Source organism: Castor canadensis, chromosome 8 (assembly GCF_047511655.1).
Source record: "Castor canadensis chromosome 8, mCasCan1.hap1v2, whole genome shotgun sequence".
Classification (NCBI taxonomy): Eukaryota; Metazoa; Chordata; class Mammalia; order Rodentia; family Castoridae; genus Castor; species Castor canadensis.
This window is the reverse complement of record NC_133393.1, coordinates 109898239-109919022: the sequence shown is the minus strand read 5'-3', so window position 1 is coordinate 109919022 and position 20784 is coordinate 109898239. Positions and strand designations below refer to the sequence as shown.

Below are 20784 nucleotides of genomic sequence, written 5' to 3'. Positions count from 1 at the left end.
CCATGCACTTGTGTATTGCAACCCATATCTTCACTACTTTGTAGTCCCCTTCCCAAAGTGGCCTCTGCCAGTTTAAGATTATTATATTCACTCCTCTACAGTGAGCACATCAACCACATTCAGGTTTTAGGTTTCCTTCCCTTTCCATATTCCTCGTGTGTGTGTTCTCTCCATAGTATGTGACCCATGTCCAGTATTACTGCATTTGTTTTAGATCTATAATCCGCATAGGAGGGAGAACACGGTTTTTGGCCTTCTGAGTCTGGCTAACTTCACTTAAGATGATGTCCTCCAGTTCCATTTACTTGTGAATGACAAAATTTCATTCTTCTTTGTGGCTGAATAAAATTCCATTGTGTATAAATACCACATTTTCTTAATCCATTCATCAGTAGTGGGGCATCTTGGCTGTTTCCATAGCTTGGCTATTATAAATACTGCTGCAATAAACATGGGTATGCAGGTGTCTTTGTAATAACCTGAGTCACATTCCTTCAGGTATACCTCTAGGAGTGGTATTGCTGAATCGTATGGAAGATCTAACTTTAGTTTTGTAAGAAGCCTCCATATTGTTTTCCAAAGTGGTTGTACTAGTTTACATTCCTGCCAGAAGTGTATGAAGGTTCCTTTTCCCCCTGCATCCTCGCCAACATTTCTTGGTGGTGGAGCTGTTGATGATAGCTATTCTAACAGGAGTGAGGTGGAATCTTAATGTGGTTTTGATTTGCATTTCCTTTATGGCCAGGGATGGTGAGCATTTTTTCATGTGTTTTTTGGCCATTTGGACTTCTTCCTTTGAAAAAAGTTCTGTTCAGTTCAGTTGCCCACTTCTTTATAGGTTCATTGATTGTTGGGGAGTTTAGTTTTTTGAACTCCCTGTATATTCTGGATATCAGTCCTTTGATGTATAGCTAGCAAATATTGTCTCCCACTCTGTGGGTGGTCTCTTCAATTTAGAGACCATTTCTTTTGCTGTGCAGCTTTTTATTTCATGTAGTCCCATTTGTCCATCCTTTTTCTTAGCTGCTGGGCTGCTGGAGTTCTACTGAGGAAGTCCTTGCCTATACCCACTGCTTCCAGAATATTCCCTGCTCTTTCCTGTGATAACTTCAGAGTTTTGGGTCTGATATTAAGGTCTTTAATCCACTTTGATACTAGTACAGGGTGACAGATTTAGTTTCAGTTTTCTCCAGGCAGATAACCACTTTCCCAGCAACATTTGTTGAAGAGGCAGTCTTTTCTCCATTATATGTTTTTGGCAGGTTTGTCAAAGATTAGGTGAGACAAGGGCTCTGTAACCAGATGGTCTCAAACTTTTGACCCTCCTACCTCAGCCTCTTCACTACTGGGACCAGACTCTGTAACTTCTTTAATTGGACACTTAAATAATTTTAAAATGTAAATAAGGACTTAAAAGCTATAAAATTTCCTTTGAAAAGTAACCGTCTCTGCACCCTATAACTTATTATGCAGCCTTTACGTTAAAAATTTGTGTTTTTTCATTATTTAGTTTTTTTTTCATGATATGGAGAACACACTTCTATAATAGTGCTTTCTGTCCTTATGTCTGTTTGGTCTGCTAAAACAGTATAACCATCTCAGTTTTCTTCTGGTATTTTCTTGGCCTTTTTTCCATTCTTTCATTTTCAACTTTTCCATGGCCTTATGCTTTGTGGATAAATATCACACATTTTAATCCAATTCAACTATCTTTCACAAGATAAACTGGCAAGTTTATCTCTTCATCTTATACTAGCTTTTTATTTCCATGCTGCAGTTTTTCTCTACTTAATCATTTTTACCTTTTTTTCTTCCTCAGTCTCACTTTTGATTTCTCCAAGTGTCTTTGTGACTTTTCTTGGAATATTTTCCTGAAGGCTTTTATGAGAATATTTTTTATTATGCTCTCATATTAGAACAATTTATCTGGGCATAAAATTCTAGACTCAAAGTTTTCATTTTGGATTCCTGAGCTGGACATGATAATGATGGTTTCTACCATACCATGCTCAAATCAAATGTCCTTGAGTGTAGACTCCATAAAGTCTGGTGACTGAGTCTTCTACAGGTAACTAAGATTGACCAAACCTCTGAAGAGGTGTTAAAAAAAAAAAAGTCATCTTCAGAAATCTCTCATACACTTGCTGTGAACATAAATTGGTTCAGATTTTCTAGGGGGTAATTTAACCATGCAGACCAAACATTTAAAAATACATATATATTTTGGCCCAACAATTTTACTTCTAGGCATGTATATGAAGGAAATAACCCAAAAATGTTCAAAGAGATACACATAAGAAGACTCACCACACCTCTGTGATAGGAAAAAAATTGAGAACTTCAACTAATTATGTTAAAATTCTGTAATAAATATACTGTTATTAAAATGTGTAGATTTACTACTGATGGAAAATATTCTAAGTTCAAAAATAAAAATCAAGGAGGTTGATCAGATATAAAACATTTGAAAGCTAAAGGCTATTCTCCTAAAGTATTAACAGTAGCTATTCTCTAGATAGAATGAAATGGTTTCTCATTTTGTCTTTTTGCTTTCTATACTGTAACTCCATCATGAACCTTTTTTTTCTGTTGTGGTACTGGCACTTGACCTCAAGGCCTACACCTTGAGTCACTCTACCAGGCCTTTTTTGTGATGGGTTTTTTTGAGATAAGGTCTCATGAACTATTTAGTAGGGCTGGCTCTGAGCCTCAATCCTCCTGATCTCTGCTTCCTGAGTAGCTAGGATTACAGGTGTGAGCCACTGGCGCCCGGCCATCACGAACCTTTTTAACTTTATAAATAATTTAAATGGTTTCTCCACATAAGTCAGTTTTAAAATTTCAACTTACAGATCCAAGTGGCTGTCTGATCGTGTACACTTTTGCATATACCAGTCCTTCAGCCTATGACCCTTCAAACCTCCTTGAGTACACAAACCCTGTTGTATCACCGAAGGCAAATTAAGATAGTGCTGAACATACATTAAAAAAAACCTCCAAGAGCACTTACATCAAGATGCTCAAGAATACACCTCTGGGATAAAGTGTGACTGTTTCCTCCTATCTATTATTTTTAACAAACCACCATAGTAAGAGGAGTCTAAATCAGAGAGCAGAATTGCAAAAATGGTAATGTTCAAATTTTTAGCAAAAATCTTTATTCATATAAGAGCTTTCTTTGAAGCCCAATATATAAGACAGAAATAGAGGTGCATCCTGTCCACTCAATTCCTTCTTCTTGTATTTCACAGGTTGCTATGCAGTGTGAAAACTACTAAATATAGTCTGACTCTAACGGCCAGGTTAGAACTAAAAGAGAAACAGACACATTCAATCTAACGCTGATTTATTTAGTTGTTTTTTTGGAATTATAAATTGCAATCACTAGTACACCTGTAATTCTTTATAGTGTGTTCAACTAAAGAAGAGGCAACACAGCATAGGTTAGTTTAAATGAAATCACAGTACTTCTTAGTGTAATTTGCAAAAGATGGGAAAAGTCTTGGGCCCACTCCTTGGAAATAAGTATTGAGTAACCATAAAAATATTCAGGGATGTTCAAGCATGGTCCCACGCAGAGCATCAGAGTTCCTCTTTGAAATATCCCAGTTTTGCCAATGACATCTCTTTTCTCAACTGCATAACTTCCCAAAACATCTGATCAACTGCACAAACAGAAAAGACATGTAAATCTTAACATACCATCTTAATTATTTTTAATGTCTCACTGAAAATGTAAGATTAGCTTTAGTGCCAACTGGCATATTTCTTAATGATGTACCTAATGCCTAGAAATTCTTTCAATGTATCACATAAACCTCTCCCAGCTTTATCAATAAATAAGCAAAATTCACTAATTTTTGTCACAATTTATCAGATATATTAAAGACTATCACTTTAGCCCAAGAAAAGGGATTTCAGTGTCCTGAGTTGTTAGTTCTGTCCCCTTCAATATTCAATGTTCAATTATTCAAAAATTATTCTACAACTATGCATCTTCTTGCTTTAATATGCTCTATCTTGGCCATTTTACTCTTCAGTAACACTAACAGACAGCAAACAGAAAAAAAGAAAAACAAGAGATTCCAGAAAACTCAGTAACATTCTTTGTAGTAACAGGGAAACATTTTATTTATGGCTCAAATTAGAAGTAAAAATAAATGTTGAACATGATCTGGACATTTCAACTATCTATATTTTTGTAAATTCCCATTGCAAATGGAAAAAAGCTATTTCTATATTTCAGACACTAAAAGGTCTATGATCAGATTATACTGATTCATCAGCAGCTCTCAACCAGAGAACTTTTGCCCCCAGGGTACATCTGGATATATTTTTCACTGTCTCATTGGTGAGTTGCTACCAGCTTCTAGTAAATAGAGGCCAGGGACTTTGTTAAATACACTACAATGCACAAGACACCCTCCCCGCCCACACACAACAAAGAATTGTCTAACTCAAAGTTGAGTACCCCTTACTAAAAGGCTTGGAACCTGGGTTTGGATTCTTTATTTTGGAATATTTGCATATACATAATGAGATATCTTGAGAAAGAGACCCCAGTCAAAACACAAATTTGTTTGTTTCATATAAACCAAAAGGCAGTATTTTTAATGTGCCTTAATCTCACTGTGACTCATAACATGAGGTCACGTACGTCATTTTCCACTTGTGGCATCATGTCTGTGCCAAAGAAGTTTCACATTTTGAAGCATTTTGTATTTCTGAATTAGGGATTTTCAAACTTTAGTACAAAGGTTGAGAAACACTGTCTTAGGTTTAGGTGCCCTTAACTATTATAGTGCAAAAGGCACAGAAAATGATCAAATTCTAAAATTAAAAATACTTATTTACAAATAGTTCTATACACAAATACTTATTTACAAACAGTTCTATTTGTACAAATAGCTCTATGTACAAATACAGAGTATATGATATGCACCAGATATGTGAAGTGCAGAGTGACTGAAACCAGAGAAGATACACTTTTATCACCATCACTCATGATACCTCTTCCTAGTTTCATAAAATAAATATTTCAGACTTCCTTACAAATTTTCATTTTAACAAGCAGAAAACAATGCTTGACAACTTAACTTAACATAAATCATCTGCTCTCCAGTTTAAACAATATTATCCACCAGTCAAAAATATTTCACTTTTATTAAAGTCTTTAGAAGTAGTATACAAGTTAAAGACTACTTTTATGTTACATAGAAATTCCACATTAACTACAGATGGGTTTAATCCCTATTCAGGTAGGGAATAAAACTCAAATGGGATTCCAAATAAATACAGCTTATTTTAACAAGCCAAAGCTTAAGAAATGCTAAAGTAAGTTTTTATCAGTATAACTAATTTTCTCATAGAATTGAGATTCACTAGCTGTTACTGAAAAATAAGCTTTTAGTAGTTTTTAAGCACAAGAATATTTTCAGCATCTATACAAATAAAACAGGTAAACTTTCCATAACTTGAAATACAAAACTGACATAGATTTGTCCGTAACCCAGCATCTGCTATTTCAGTTTTGAAACAATCACATGTACTCAAGAAATACTGCTTTGGAGCTGTCAGGCCATGTCAGTTTTCATGTTTCATATTTAAGACACCATCAGCATTCATGGAAGACTATATTAAAAATGTTAACACACGTGCATGAGTTGGCTTGCCTGGATACATCATCTGCACTTTTCTGCTGATTTAGAATGTGGTCATCTTTATTCCATTCAGAATTATTTCATGACTGCTTTATTAATTCACAAGTGGAAGTAGAAAACACAGAAATTAGAAAATTTATTCTTGGCTTCTTTATGGTTTCCATCAATAAAATAAATCTGACCACTTCTAGAGCCTGCTCATTTTCATCTTGTAAGGAGTAAATTCAGTAAGCTTTATACATACTCTCCTCATATTTACCATTTGATTTATCACATTTCTCTTACAAGTTAAAACTGGTCCTGCTTAAAATTCAAAAGAGTAAAATAAGCAAATAAAAGGATTAAATATATTATTTTCACAAAAGAAATTTGTTCCCAAATTATCCATACATTTTATTAGAACTATAAAAGGGATACAATATAAATGCAGAAACAGTCAAGTTTATTTGAGCATTATTGCTTATTCTATACTTTTTGCTAGACTTCCATGTAAATATTTATAATGAATTAAGAGCACTCACCATCCTGCTGTTTCACAAGTCCCTGCTGAATATATCGAATGTATGTAAAGAAGTTACATACAGATGTGATCTAGGACAAAAGGGAAAAAAGTCATGACTGGTAAAATGTCTTACATTAAAGCAAACTTTCTTAAAATTTATGGTAATGTCACTTACCCTGTATCTGCAAAAAGGAGAAATATAATAATAGTTGCTTGAGTCCCCTAGTTTAATTCTGTGTTTACAGGACTTACTCTGACCAGTAAGTGCACATTTTCTGTAAAATAATAAATTTCATTTTTTAAAAAAGTTAATAGCATGCCCCCCCCACCCTCTGTTATAAGGTGTTCAATCATTAAGATAACATTGCGGAACCTACTAAGTAACAGACACTTTCTGGACATTGGGCTATAGTGATGAAAAGGACAAAATCACTGCCTTTGTGAGACTTATATTCTAGAATAAGCTTAATAACACAACACTAATCATGGTTCTAGAAATAGAAGCTAGATGTTTTCCATATGTGTCAAATTTATGAATGAGCATCAACTACAAGACAGCACTCAGCTCTCCACCAGAATTTCAACTTCTCAGCTAAAAAGAACTTAATCATGATTAGGTTTAAGTCTTAAAACGTGTTATTGATAGTGCACAGGGTAATAGCTTCCAGGTGGCATGCTTTGGTTGGTTGGTTTATATGCATTTAGTGAGGGACATAGAAAGAAGCCATCTAATAAACATACCAAATCTTAACACTTACATAAAGAGTACACTGCACTGTATCACACCATCCTTTCTATTTGTATACTATGAAATCCATAATCTGGCATGAGGAAATTCTGGCTAGGATTGGGCTATAAACCTTTTGAGGGTAGGGACTATGTCTTATTCATCTCTAAAGCCTGGCACCAAGCATGTGGCTGGCTGGCTCACAGCAGACATTCAGTGTTGAATAAGTGATGAGCCACCTGTCACTCTGTTGCTTCATGAGATAAAACTGGCTTATCAGGCTGGGCTTACAGCAGCCCACCTGTTACTCAAATAAGCGAGGAATGAGTGTGAATGTAACTATTACTCTTTGTTAATCAAAATTAACACAGCTGTAAGTAAAGTGACAATTGACATTTTTATGACATTGTAAATCACACAACAACGAAAAGTATTTTAAATGAACTACATTAAATTTCAGCTATACCTGCAAGAAAGAAATACAACACAAATGTCAACTCCATACTAAAAAAACACATGGATAACATGTTATTTGAAAGCTTGGAACTAGAGCTGTGAAGAGATACTAAAGTAGTGTAACATGTTTTTTAAAAAAAAAAAAAAAGAAGTGGAGTCAGAAGACAGCATTAAATTCTGACTCAAAAATATTTTGACTCTGGCTGCATTACAAACAGCTTTAGAAGCAGGGTGCCAGTAGCTCACAGCTGTAATCCTAGCTACTCAGGAGGCAGAGATCAGGAGGATTGCGGTTTGAAGCCAGCCTGGGCAATTAGTTCACAAGATCCTATCTCGAAAAACCCTTCACTCAAGTTGAAGGCCCTGAGTTCAAGCCCAGTACCATCAAAAAAAAAGCTTTAGAAATTTTATCATGAAACACTTTTATGGGACTGAAGGCATGCCTCAAGCAGTAGAGTGCCTGCTTTGCAAGAGTGAAGCTCTTAGTTCAAACCCCACCACTCCCACCAAAAAAAAAAAAAAAACAAAAACATTTTATTGTTTTAAAAATTGATACTTAAAACCATGTTAGCAGTGCCCTTTTAAAATTGGACAATACACAAACAAGTATATTGCTTTTTCCAGAAGACTAGTGTGTAAATTGATTTTTATTAATTGAATGGTACTTTTTCGTCTTGGGTAGATCACAGTTTTGGAATTTTCAAGGACTTTAAACACTTGAACCTTAAGCTTAATGACTTTTATCTTCCCTAAGCTAGAAGTTAGTACTCTTAAATATTGTTACAGCAATTTGCTAATAAAGGAATAATGAGGCAAAATCTCTTTGAGAAGATAAGAATTGGTTTTTGATTTGTATAGCCACCTTCAAAGTCAATCTTTAAAATACTAGAAGTGTTTTGGTGGTGGTTTTTTGTTTTTTTGGTTTTTTTTTTGGTGGGACTGGGGTTTGAACTAAGAGCTTCACTCTTGCAAAGCAGGCACTCTACTGCTTGAGGCATGCCTTCAGTCCCATAAAAGTGTTTCTTTAATGACACCATTTCTAAAGCCTTTTTTTTTTTTTTAACCACTCCACCAGCCCATTTTTTTTTGTGTGTGTAAGGTTTTCCGAGACAGAATCCTGTGAACTATTTGCACAGGCTGGCTTCGAACCGCAATCCTCCTGATCTCTGCCTTCTGAGTAGCTAGGATTACAGCTGTGAGCTACTAGCACCCTGCTTCTAAAGCCATTTGTATGCAGTCAAAATATTTTTGAGTCAGAATGTAATTCTAAGTCTTCTGACTCCACTTTCTATTTTTTTAAACATGTTACACTACCTTAGTATCTCTTCACAGCTCTAGTCACAAGGCTTCAATCCTTGCCACTTTCACTCAGAGATATCAACATGTTTAAATCCAGACCCATAATCTTCTACAAGCCAGAGCCTTTCCTACCAATTTCTAAAATTACTTCAAATCATTCTACTCAGTCATCTCTAACTCCTTTCTCAGGCCCCAACCCCCAACTTAAGATTTATCACATCTCTCTTTTCTTCTCCATACACTCAACCATCCTCTGTATGAGCACCCTGTTTCCTTGTTTCTAGGCCCTCAGAGTCATACCAACTGTTCTTTATTCAAATTCCACCCATACTTCAAACATCTAGATCAAATCTCCCTCCCTCCAAGAACAGCCCCTAATCACAAATGGAATGATCTTGTCATCCTCAAAATTCCTGTAGCACTGGTCAATTCCAGGGCCATATTTTACATTTCTTTTTTTTTTTTAATGATAACTAACCCTTCAGTTTTTCACACAATACATACTACAAACACTGAGTTCTGACCCCATACACATAAGCACAGTACCCTAAAACTATGTAAATTGTTCTCTAAATCTAACCTATGTAATCATTTTACTAAAATACCGCAAATCCACGTTAGCTGACATCCCCATTTGTCATCATTTGATATCTGCACATATATAGGACAAGTAATATATAATTCAAGCACAAATTCAAATTCTATAATAAAAATTTACGTATGAAATTTAAAATAAAGTAAGACATAGACTTTAAAGTACTAAAACTGCTATCATTACATTTGATTCTCCATTGGGGGGGGTGAAGGACCAAGATAAAAATATTTGGGTGTTTAGAGAATTTAAAAATGTAAAACCTTTCCCTAAAATCCAGAGGCCACTGTGCCACAGCTACATCACAGGGAGAGTGCAACACAGGATACAGGTCTGGATGGATGTGTGGCTCACAAAGCAAACATAGAAGTAATTATAACAACATTCTGTAATCTTCCTGAGAATGTACATTTACCATGAGAAACAGAACTGTACAACTCCCACAATAGGCTTTAATGGAAGACTTATTAGCTCATCTCAACTGAATGTCTTCTGACATCACAAAAACCTGGACAGGAGTCAGTTATTGCTTTCTGTGAGCTCTTGGGACTTTCAGAGTCTCCCAAGTCTCCCACATTGATTGGCTTCTTAACCACTAATTAAGCAGTTTCCTTAAAAGTTTTTCAAGTCATTTTTAAATTGCAGCCAAGGCTCAATTATGCCATGCTTTTAGGCAAAACCTTTATCTTTTGCCAGAGGTTTAGGTACTGTTTTAAGCTTTCCTCCCCATTGACTGGATGGGAAAAGCCTGCCCTACTATGAAATATGGCTGTCTTATCACCAAACATATATAATTCCTAAATACTTCTCACATATGGAAAATAGAACTGATTAGTTACCAACTGAGAATTCTTTATAATAACAGTATGAAAAGTGAGAACTAATCAAGTCTTTTTGGCACCCTGTTTTCTTTCTTTCCTTTCTTTTTTTGCGGTACTGGGGCTTGAACTGAGGACCTTCACCTTGAGCCACTCTGCCAGCCCTATTTTTGTGAAGTGTTTTTCAAGATAGGGTCTCACGAATTATTTGCCTGGGCTGGTTTCAAACTGCGATCCTCCTGATCTCTACCTCCTGAGTAGCTAGGATTACAGGCATGAGCCACCGGTGCCTGGCTTGGCACCATATTTTCATGCTTGATAAAACCTAGTCTAACTGTCTCTTCGAACTATTTTTGATGGTAACCTTCAGAATACCTTTCAAAGATACCCAGTGCACACAGCTATACACATATGTAAGAGAAACAAAAATTCTTCCCATAAATTACTAAAATGATCTCACAATCCACTAATGGGTCATAACATGGAATTAAAATAATAACAAAAACATGTTTCTACTCTTTAGTCCACCTGGATCTCCATCACATATGTATATTTTTGTAATTAAAAGGGCTTTCCTATGATGATAAATTTGAAATGCTGTATCTCACACTGCCTTTGGGCTGCAGACTCTAAGTAGAAACCCAAAGAGAATTAATCACATTAATACAACAAAAAATAAATGAAAGCTGTAAACATATAAAATTTTAAAACCTATTATGTTCCACAAGTCACAGATGCGAAAACTTACTTTGGTCCTCCACATTCGACTGCAGAAGCTTTCACAAATCGAATAGGTTGTAATCCCACTGGTTCAATGCTTAGAGTGTTGTTTTCCACAGCTTCCAGAACTGCTGAAGCCAACTTTAAAAATATGAAAGTATTAGATGCTATGGTGGCAGAAAAATATCAAAATTTTATTTCTATAATAAACCAATTTCATAAATTATTGTTTCTCCAAGTTTCACTAACTCGGCCTTTGCCTATACAAAGGAAAGAAATCATGTAATCTTGATTTAATTTCTTTTATAATTCAAATACTGTTATGAAAGGCAATTATAATAAAGTAACTTTTCTCATTACCTGGAAAAGGATTAAAGGTATTAGTAGTTCCAGTCTCTGTCCATTCCTTACCCACAATTAACATCTACTGTAAATGCCACTTCAAAATGACTACCCTAATGCTTTATTCTGCTAAATTTGTGCAATAAACATTGGTCATCTAACAACACAGCTAGATATACTAATTATAGCTATATATTTTCTCAACTTGTATTTATATGCACAAGAGTCTACAAAAAAGTAACTGAATTTTTAAAATAAGATATAAAGTCTCCAGATACAGAGGGTAGCAACTGATAAATGGCAGATAAGAAAAGGAAACTTTAGTTTAGTGAAATTACTAACACTGGATCACCTACCTGAAACCAGCTACAGACCACAATGAACAACACATATTCATATCAAAGTGTTACACTGTTCATCTTCAATTCTCCTAACAAGGAATGTTAAAACTAAATCCTCATAAACCATACATAAGACTTTTGGATTAAATTTCTTAAACATTAATTGACAAGATATTTGGAGACAAACCTTCACATACAATGAGAAACATGACTTTACATTTGCATAGTGCCTAAGTTTCTGTCTACCTACTCCACTTACTTCATTTTTCCCTCTTAACAACTCTGAAACATAGGCATTATTTTCCCTGTTTTAAAGATGAAAAAAAAATTATGTCCTTTTTGTGGTTTTGTCTTTTGTTTTGTGGTGATAGGGATTGAATCCAGGGCCTCTTGCATACGAGACAAACACTCTATCACTGTGCCACATCTCTAGTTCCTTAAGTATGTTTAAAATTGCAGAGAGACACATGGAACAAACACAGAGTATATCAAGAACTTCCCGTAAACAGAACCTACAAGAATCAAGAAATAATTCCTCCTTGGACTGGAAGTATTCCTCAAATAGTAGAGCATCTGCTTTGTAAGTGTAAGCACTGAATTCAAGCCCCAGCCCCACCAACCATCCCCTCCCCAGACAAGAAATAAGCCCTCCTCCCCATACATATTTATGCTTCACTCCAACAGAGTACACATTTTAGTGTGAATAATTCTCTGCTCAAATAGGAAAAGGTGTTCAGTAACCGAATGGCAACAATTATTCAAATATGAAATTCAGAAAATGGCAAAACATAACATTTTATAATTTAGGGTAAAAGATATTAAAATATGTAACATGACCTAAGCACAAAGTACAAACACAATTCTAATGCATTGCTATTAAAATGAAAAATAAAATTACCTCACTTTTTGAGAATGTTAAACATGGAAAGATATCTTCCTGATAGATTTTGTCTAAGAAAGGACATGTTCTGTCCATTGTGGGCTCATCCTTCCAAGATCTGAATTCATTATACAGAGATAAATCAGCCTAATAAACCACAAGGAAACACAAAACAACTTTTTAAAAGGAATGAACATAAAACCACTAGATGAAACCAAATCCTAATTTGAATATCACTGAAAAGAAATGCTCATTTTAAATGATGAATTAAATTGTTCCTGGTTATTTATAGTACATAGCAGTAATTTTTCTTTTAAAAAATGACTTTCACATGACTGATCCTTCTCAATGTATCCACCATATTTATGGTGCTCAATGATGTTACCATTATCCTTATTCCATGACCCCCACAAATTAATGTTGGAGCTACTCTTAGGACACAGATGCATTCTGCCCTAAATATAAAAACTGATAATGACAAATCTTTTCTGAAAATAATCAAATAGCAATTTGAAGCCAACTTAATTATGCCAAGTGTTTGAATAAACGTAGACTAAATTATAAAATTTGGTTTGGGGTCAAAATGACACTAATTGTTCTGCTATTACCTGAAGACATTCCTAAAATTACCAAAATGTTTACTGTATAAGCAGTAAGAAAAAAAGAAGCATAAATACAGCTTACTAAATTAACTACTTTAAAAATGTAATATTTATTTCAATAATTTCAGTTAACTACCATCTCAATTATCCAATAATCTACTGCTGGTACTCACCTTCCCAATCACTCCACCAGTTGCTCCTCCTCTTTCCCTTCTACCTGTAATAAATATTCCCCAAATCCTCTTCCTACACAGTATCTTAGATTCCCCCCACCCCAGCCTATCTAGCTCAATACACAAAGCTGCATCTACACTAGCAACTCAAATGCAGAGCTGCCTCCATCTTCACAAAGCTCATAGTCACTGTTGTCTAGATATACTGAGTACACTATGAACAATGCACTGACCAGAGCTGTGACCAGCATATAGGATAGCACAATCAAAGGTGCAGGTAGTCTACATCAAAGTAACAAAACGCATTCAAGGTTGCCTACAGACTTTCTTTTCAAAATATAACAGCAATCACAATATGAATTTTTTTTCCCAATTCATAAATTCCTTGAATCAAAGATAATGGTAAAGGATAAAGTATATTAATAGACAAATAATACTTAACATTTTTCAAATTTATTTTCTTTGTAAAGTTTACTAAGAAAATGGACATAAGCCCCTGAACAGATAAGTGGTATTCTAAGGAAAGATTCTAGTTTAAAGAAAACAAATCATTTCTTAAAAGCAGACTCTTGCAAAAACTATGGTAAGCACTTATAAAACATTTAACTTTCTGAGCTGCACAAGGCACATAGGATGATCCCCATTTTATAGATGAGGAAGCGAGGGCTTAAAGAGATAAAGTTACTTTCCCAAAGTTACATAGCAAGAAAGCAGTAATGTCCAAATTCAGATCTAAGTGTCTTGATCCCAAAGCCTTGCACTGCATATGTCTGTAAACAAGTGTGTTTTAAATGCTAACAGAAGATACGCTGTTTGAAAGGATACACAAGATTGACAGCCCCTACGCAAACTAACCAAAAGAGGGAAAAGACCCAATTAACAAAATTAAAGATAAGAAAGGGGTATTATGACAAATACCAGTGGAATTCAGAGGATCATTAGGAAATACTTTGAAAACCTGTATTCTAATAAATTGGAAAATCTGGAAGAAATGAACAAATTTCTAGATGCATATCACCTACCAAAATTGAATCAAGAGATATAAAACATGACAACATTTCTACAGCAAAGAATGAAATTGAAGCAGTAATAGTCTCCCACAAAGAAAACTCCAAGAACAGATAGATTCACTGCTGAATTCTACCAGACCATTAAAAAAGAACTAACATGAATGCGCCTCAAACTATTTCAGAAAGTAGAAAGGGAAGGAGCTATGACTAAACTAATCTAAAAGTGGATAAGGACACAAGAAGAAATTGTAGACTAATTTCCTTGATGAACATATATGTAAAATTTTTCTACAAAATACTTGGCAAGTCAAATTCAACAACACAATAAAAAGATCATACACCATGATGGAGTTGGTTTCAATCTAGGGATGCAAGCATGGCTCAATAAATGTAAATCAATAAACATAATTCAGCACACAAACAGAATAAGGTAGAAAAACCAGATGGTCATCTCGATAGATGCAGAAAAGGCCTCTGACAAAATTTAATATCCCTATATGATAAAAGCCCTGAAGAAACTAGAAATAGAAGGAATATACTTCAACATAGTAAAGGACATATATGATAGATCTATAGCCAACATTACACTAAATGGGATAAATATCTAAACTATTTCCTCTTAAAGTCAGGAACAAGACAAAGGTTCCACTCTCTCAACTTTTATTCAATGTAGTGCTTGAATTCTTAGAGCAAAAATGCAAGAGAAAGAAATGAAAGGGATACAAATAGGAAAATAAGTCAAATTATTCCTACTTATAGAAGATATGAACTTATCCTAAAGGGACCCTAAAGATCCACCAAAAAACTCTTAGAACTGATGATAAACAGTTCACCAAATAGCAGGCTCCAAAAATCAAGATACAAAAATCAGCAGCTTTTCAATATAACAACAACAAACAGACTGAGAAAGAAATCAGGGTAACAATCCCATTCATAAAATCCCCCCAAAATTAAATACCCATGAATAAACCTAAGGACATAAAAAACATCTATGAAGAAAACTATAAAACTCTGAAGAAAAAACGTGAAGACAATAAAAGATGTAAAAACTCCCATGTTCATGGATTGGCAGAATTAATATTGTGAAAATGGCTATACTACCAAAAAGCAATCTACAAACAATGAAATCCCCATAAAATCCCAAGGTCATATTTCACAGAAATAGAAAAATCAATCCTAAAATTCATCATGAAGCACACAAAAGACCCAGACTAGACACAGAAATCCTAAGCAAAAAACCAACAATCCTAGAGGTTAATACGTGATTTCAAATTATATAGCAGAACCATCCATAGTAACAAAACAGCATGGTACTGGCACAAAAACAAACACACCAATGGAACAAAATTGAAGATCCAGAAATAAGCCCACAATAGCTACAGCCATTTGATGTTCGACAAAGGAGCCAAAAACATACACTAGAAAAAAGACAGGCTCTTCAATAAATGGTGTTGGAAATACTGGATACAGTCACATATAGAAGACTGAAATTAAGTTCTCACCCTGTACAAAATTCACTTCAAAATGGATCAAAGATCTTAATGTAAGACCTGAAACTTTGAACCTATTAGGCAAAAACCCTAGGCATAAACAACTTTTCTGAACAGGAGTCCAATTGCTCAGGAAGTAAAATCAACAAATGGGATTGCATCAAATTACGAAGTTTCTGCACAGCAAAGGAAACAATTAAAAAACAATCAAGAGACAACCTACAGAATGGGAGAAAATCTTTGCCAGCTATTCATCAGAGAAAGGTTAGTATACAGAATATATAAAGATCTCTAAAAATTAAACACCAAAAGAACAAAGAATCCAATTAATAAATGAGCAATTGCATTAAACAGAGAGTACCCAAAAGAATAACTACAAATATCTAACAAGAAGAAATGTTCAGTGTCCTTAGCCACAAAGGAAATGCAAATCAAAATCATGTTAAGATTCCACCTCATTCCTGTTAGAATGACTATCATCAAGAAAACAAGCAACAACAAATGCTGGTGAGGATGGTGGGGAGTGGAGGAACCCTTATACACTGTTCGTGGGAATATAAATTAGTGTAGCCACTGTGGAAATCAATATGGAGGTTCCTCAAAATATTAAAAACAAAACTACCATATGATTCTGCTATACCACTCTTGGACATTATCAAAGGAATGTAAGCATGCTGTACACCAAGTTTATAGCAGCACTATTTATAATAGCCAAGGTAGGCAACCAGCGTAAGTCCTCCTCAATTGAAGAATGGATAAGGACAATGTGTTATACTTACAATGGAGCATCATTTACCCATAAAGAATGAAATTATGTCATTGGCAGTACAATAGATAGAAGTGGTATCATGTTAAGTGAAATAAACCAGACCAAAAAGGCGTGTTTTCTTTCATATTCATAGACCAAAAAAAAAAAAAAAAAAAGGAATGACTTGAGTGTAAAATAGGGACTATTTTCAGAGGGGAACCAGTGGGAAAGGGAAGGATGAAAGGAGAGAGGGAGAGGGTGATGGAGAGGTGATTATGATAGAAGTACTTTATATACATGTATGACAATAGAATAATGAAACTCTTTAAGAATTAATTTAAAAAGTTCAGAGGTACAAGAAACAGCAATAGAGGGGGTGAATTCAATCAAAGTACATTAAATGCATGTATGGAAATGTCACAATGAAGCCACTTTGTACAATTAGTATGTACTAATTAAAAAAAAATGTTGCTAATATCATGACAGTTGTCCTGTCACATTTTCTTCAAAAGACATATTTCATTTTCTTTCAGATTATTATAAAGTGTTCTAAGACTTACATGGGTCAAACTTTTTGTGTTTCCTTTTTCTAATAAAACTTCTGACTTTTCACTAAATATCACAAGAAAGCAAAACAAAAAACTGTAAATATGCTGCCTATTCATATTATAAGGGATTTCAAAAACCATAACCAAGTTTTAAAAAATGTACCATTAGAAAATATGTTTTTTAATGTAAACAACAGGAGGAAAATGTACAAAATTGCACCTACTGAATGAGAAACTGTACCAAAAATACTAGTTGTACAAGAAGTTAAAATCTTACCTTCAAAGAAATCAGAATTAACATTGACTAAAAAAGTTTCTTAAACATTTACTAAAAACGAAGTGAATTTTAGATTTTGACACATTCAGATTTTAGTAAGTACTGAACTTCTTTCTAGTTAGCATCTTTTTTATTAATAACTGAATGAAATGGAAATTGATTAAACAGTTAATAACTCTTATCATTCAATTTAATAAATTCCCAGCTTCCGTGCAAAAATTTAACTAAATAAACACAAATAGCTTTTTCTTCAAGATTAATGACAGGCTTGAATTCAACAATGTAAACTATATCTTTTAAGAAAAAACAGAGGAATGGTGCTCCATGAATTACTGACCAATCTCCTTGGAAATGCTTTTCTGGACTGTGTAATCATAAAATTTAAAACATTTTATGGTTATACAATTTTTATGCTAAGCTCCCAAAATATTTATACATTACTTCAGTTATCTTTATAACACATCTTCTAAAATGTAAAGCTACCATTATTTCTATTTTGTGTTGCTTAATAAATGAACTAACTCTGGAATTTCCTTAAAAATATAAAATTTTGCTCTTCCTGAAATTCAATCAAAATCCACCTATTTTCACATATTATGTTCATGTTTTATTACCATATTCTAGCAATACATTTTGATGACACAGGACATTAAAGCCCCCCACTCTCCCTTATACAACATATAACAATTTGTTCCCTAAATGAAAAATTGAGCTTAAGAAACTTACCAAATTTCCAGCAGGTACTCCAAGGTCAGCCAGGCAGAGAATGGAAGTGAAGAATCCCTGAAAGGAGCCAGCTCTAGATAAAGCCTCCCCCATCTTAAAACTGCATATTTTGTGCTAAAATTTTTGCTGCAAAAAATCTTAACTGACACCTCAGTGATGAAAACTAACAAGTATCAACAGAGTCAGAGGAGACAGTCCTTGACGAGTTACCTCTTTGCAGTCTTTTACAATTGGCTGTATCACACTGAGGTCCTGGTGACTGCCACTCATAGCACTGCTTGTACTTTTATTTCTTGAATGCCCCTTTTTAAAAGGTGTCTTTACACCTGGCAGAGGTTCTTGTGTAGGTGATGTTGGAGAACTGGACAATACGAGTGTCTTTAATGCAGCCACTTCAGCTTGAAGTACATCAATCTTGAAAAAAAATCAACATGGTCATACGCACTAAATATGTTTTAAGGCAGATGCAGCTAAATAATAACAATTTGGTCAAAACACTTTTTTTTATTTTTGGCAGTACTGACGTTTGAACTGCCTCCCACGTGCCAGGCAGATGCTCTATCACTAGTACAACACCACCAGCTCAAAATACTCTCAAAGATGGAAAATAAGTTTAATTTGAATTTCCTGTGGAATAATAAAAGTATATCCATATTTTGATGTCTCTATGTGATTTGGATTCAGCCACCAATAATGTCAAATGAAAACACTAATTGTCAAAATAATCTAATGGTTAATGCATGTGACTTTCCCAAATCATCAAAATGTAATAGTTTATGACCAGTTGTAGTTCACTTATAAAACAGTAATATCGCCACCTGGTTTCTGCTCTCATCCCTATCCAAATTGCTATCATCAAAGTTGCCATTGGATTCCAAGATGGTGGCTAGAGAGAGGAAGCAGAAAGCATGCTTCCTAAAGTAAAATCTTGGAGAGATGCTGGAGACATACATTACAGGAAAAACCACCGAGAAGAGGCAAAACTTTGACTCCTCCACACCCCCAGCCGACACATAGCACCTCCACTTCACATAAAATGGAGAAACCAGGAGGGCTCCCGCACTGCAAGACACCAGCGCCCAGACCACGTGGGAAGATGCAGACCACAAGGTGAGCTAAGGGGCATGCGGTACTGCCAGAGACAAACCTGGACCAGATCAGCATAGCCCCCTGGACAGACCGACCCCCACCCAGGGAAAAGGAGAAACTGAATAATAAGCAATAACAAAAAAGACACGTAGCAAAGAGGGTGGGGCATCCTGAGCATCCAGAGAGGGGGGGAGGGGCAATCCCTCACAGAATTGTAAATAAACAAGCTGGCCAGAGAAGGCAGGAATGGTGGCACACGCCCAACAACCAGGAGCGGAAAAGCTTATAAAAGTGGCGGTGGGAGGAAAACTCCACAGGAGAGGGGGGAAGACCCACTTCCCAGTGAACTGTAAATAAACAGACAGCCTGAGAAAGCGGGTGCAGTGTCACCTCCCCCAGTGTGCTTAGAAAGGGGAAAGCATGCAGCAGTGGCAGAGAACTCTAAGTAAACAAAGCCTGAGGGGCTAGGTGAGTGTTAAGCTCACTCCTGAGATCTGCATAAATAATGCCTCCAGCAACAGCAGGCTGACAGCAGCGGGCAGACGAATCACAGCCTCAGATAGCCTTTCACAGACCTGTCTCCAGACTCTTTTTTTCTCTCCCTACTTTTGATGAGACAACAACTGAACTACACCTGCATGCTGAAAAACTTACTGAAATTGTATTGCACTTGAACTTGGGACACTTTGTGGAGGTTTTTTTTTTGTTTTGTGCTGTTTTGGTTTTTTTTAGTTTTTTTCCCCCTTTGATGAGACAAGGACAGAACTACTTCTGAGACACCATCTGCAGGAATGGAGGCTGAAGGACCAACACCAAATTTATTAAGACTGAAACTTTATTGCATTTGAACTTGGAGATTTTTTTATAGTTTTTTTTAATTTTTTTTTCTCATTTTTAATTTTTTAAAATTTTTTATTTTCAATCCTCTGTCTCTCTAATGCCTGTTCAGCTTACTATTGATTAGTACACTATCTCTGTTTATATCTTTGAAAGTTTTTTGTTTTTCTTTTCTTTTTTTGTACTTGTTTTTCCCTTTTTCTTTAACTTCTTTGCTTTCCATCTCCTCTCACCCTTCCATTCTAAATATCATCAGTGTTTTTATTACAAGCTAGAAAATACTTAATTGCACTCAGTACAGGGACAATAACAACACCAAGGGCAATGACGGGAACACAGAAAAAACAGGGAAACCAGTTTCCCCACAGCAAAAAATTACTACAGGAACCAGAGGGGAATGAAGAAAACAGATACTCAGATCCAGACTCCAACAAAATGAAGTAAACTATGCCAAAGAACCCAAAGAAGCCCACAAGAATAATCTAGAAGAAGAAATACTACAGGTACTCAATGAGAATTTTATAGAGATGATACTGGATATGGTCAACCAAAATATACAGGAGACACTCAAGAAATTCCAAGACAACAAAAATAGAGAATTTGAAAAAGCAAAAAGAGAAATAAAAGAAACCATAGAAGCACTGTATAAACACCAAAGTGAAACAAAGAACATGATTAATAAAGAGATAAATGAACTCAGGACAAAAATAGACAACATTAAAAAGGAAACGACTCAGGATATGGAAAACCTCAGAAAAAAGAACGAAACAGAATTGCAAAAGAAAATGGAAGGCCAATCCAGCAGAATAGAACAAGCAGAAGACAGAATCTCAGAACTCGAAGATGAAATGGTAATTAAAGGAAAAACTGAAGAACTATTAGTTAAACAACTCAAGACCTGTGAAAAGAAAATGCAAGAACTCACTGACTCCATCAAAAGACCAAAC

The 20784-nt window shown here is 35.1% G+C and overlaps 1 protein-coding gene across 5 annotated transcripts in view; it reads right to left on the bottom strand.

Moving 5' to 3' along the window:
* Window positions 1–3329: 3329 nt before the first annotated feature.
* The window catches only part of Rab3ip (RAB3A interacting protein), a 52815-nt gene continuing 35360 nt past the window's right edge, over window positions 3330–20784 (bottom strand). For 4 of the 5 annotated variants that reach the window (XM_074083889.1, XM_074083888.1, XM_074083890.1 and 1 more), the window contains 7 exons: window positions 18122–18325; window positions 17912–17968; window positions 12356–12484; window positions 10803–10915; window positions 6338–6437; window positions 6182–6251; window positions 3330–3665 (listed from right to left, as the gene is read on the bottom strand). In XM_074083889.1, coding sequence (XP_073939990.1) covers window positions 3583–3665; window positions 6182–6251; window positions 6338–6437; window positions 10803–10915; window positions 12356–12484; window positions 17912–17968; window positions 18122–18325 — 756 coding nt within the window. In that variant the 3' untranslated portion in view covers window positions 3330–3582. The remainder of the gene's footprint in view (window positions 3666–6181; window positions 6252–6337; window positions 6438–10802; window positions 10916–12355; window positions 12485–17911; window positions 17969–18121; window positions 18326–20784) is intronic. The other variant, XM_074083891.1, reaches the window with a different exon arrangement.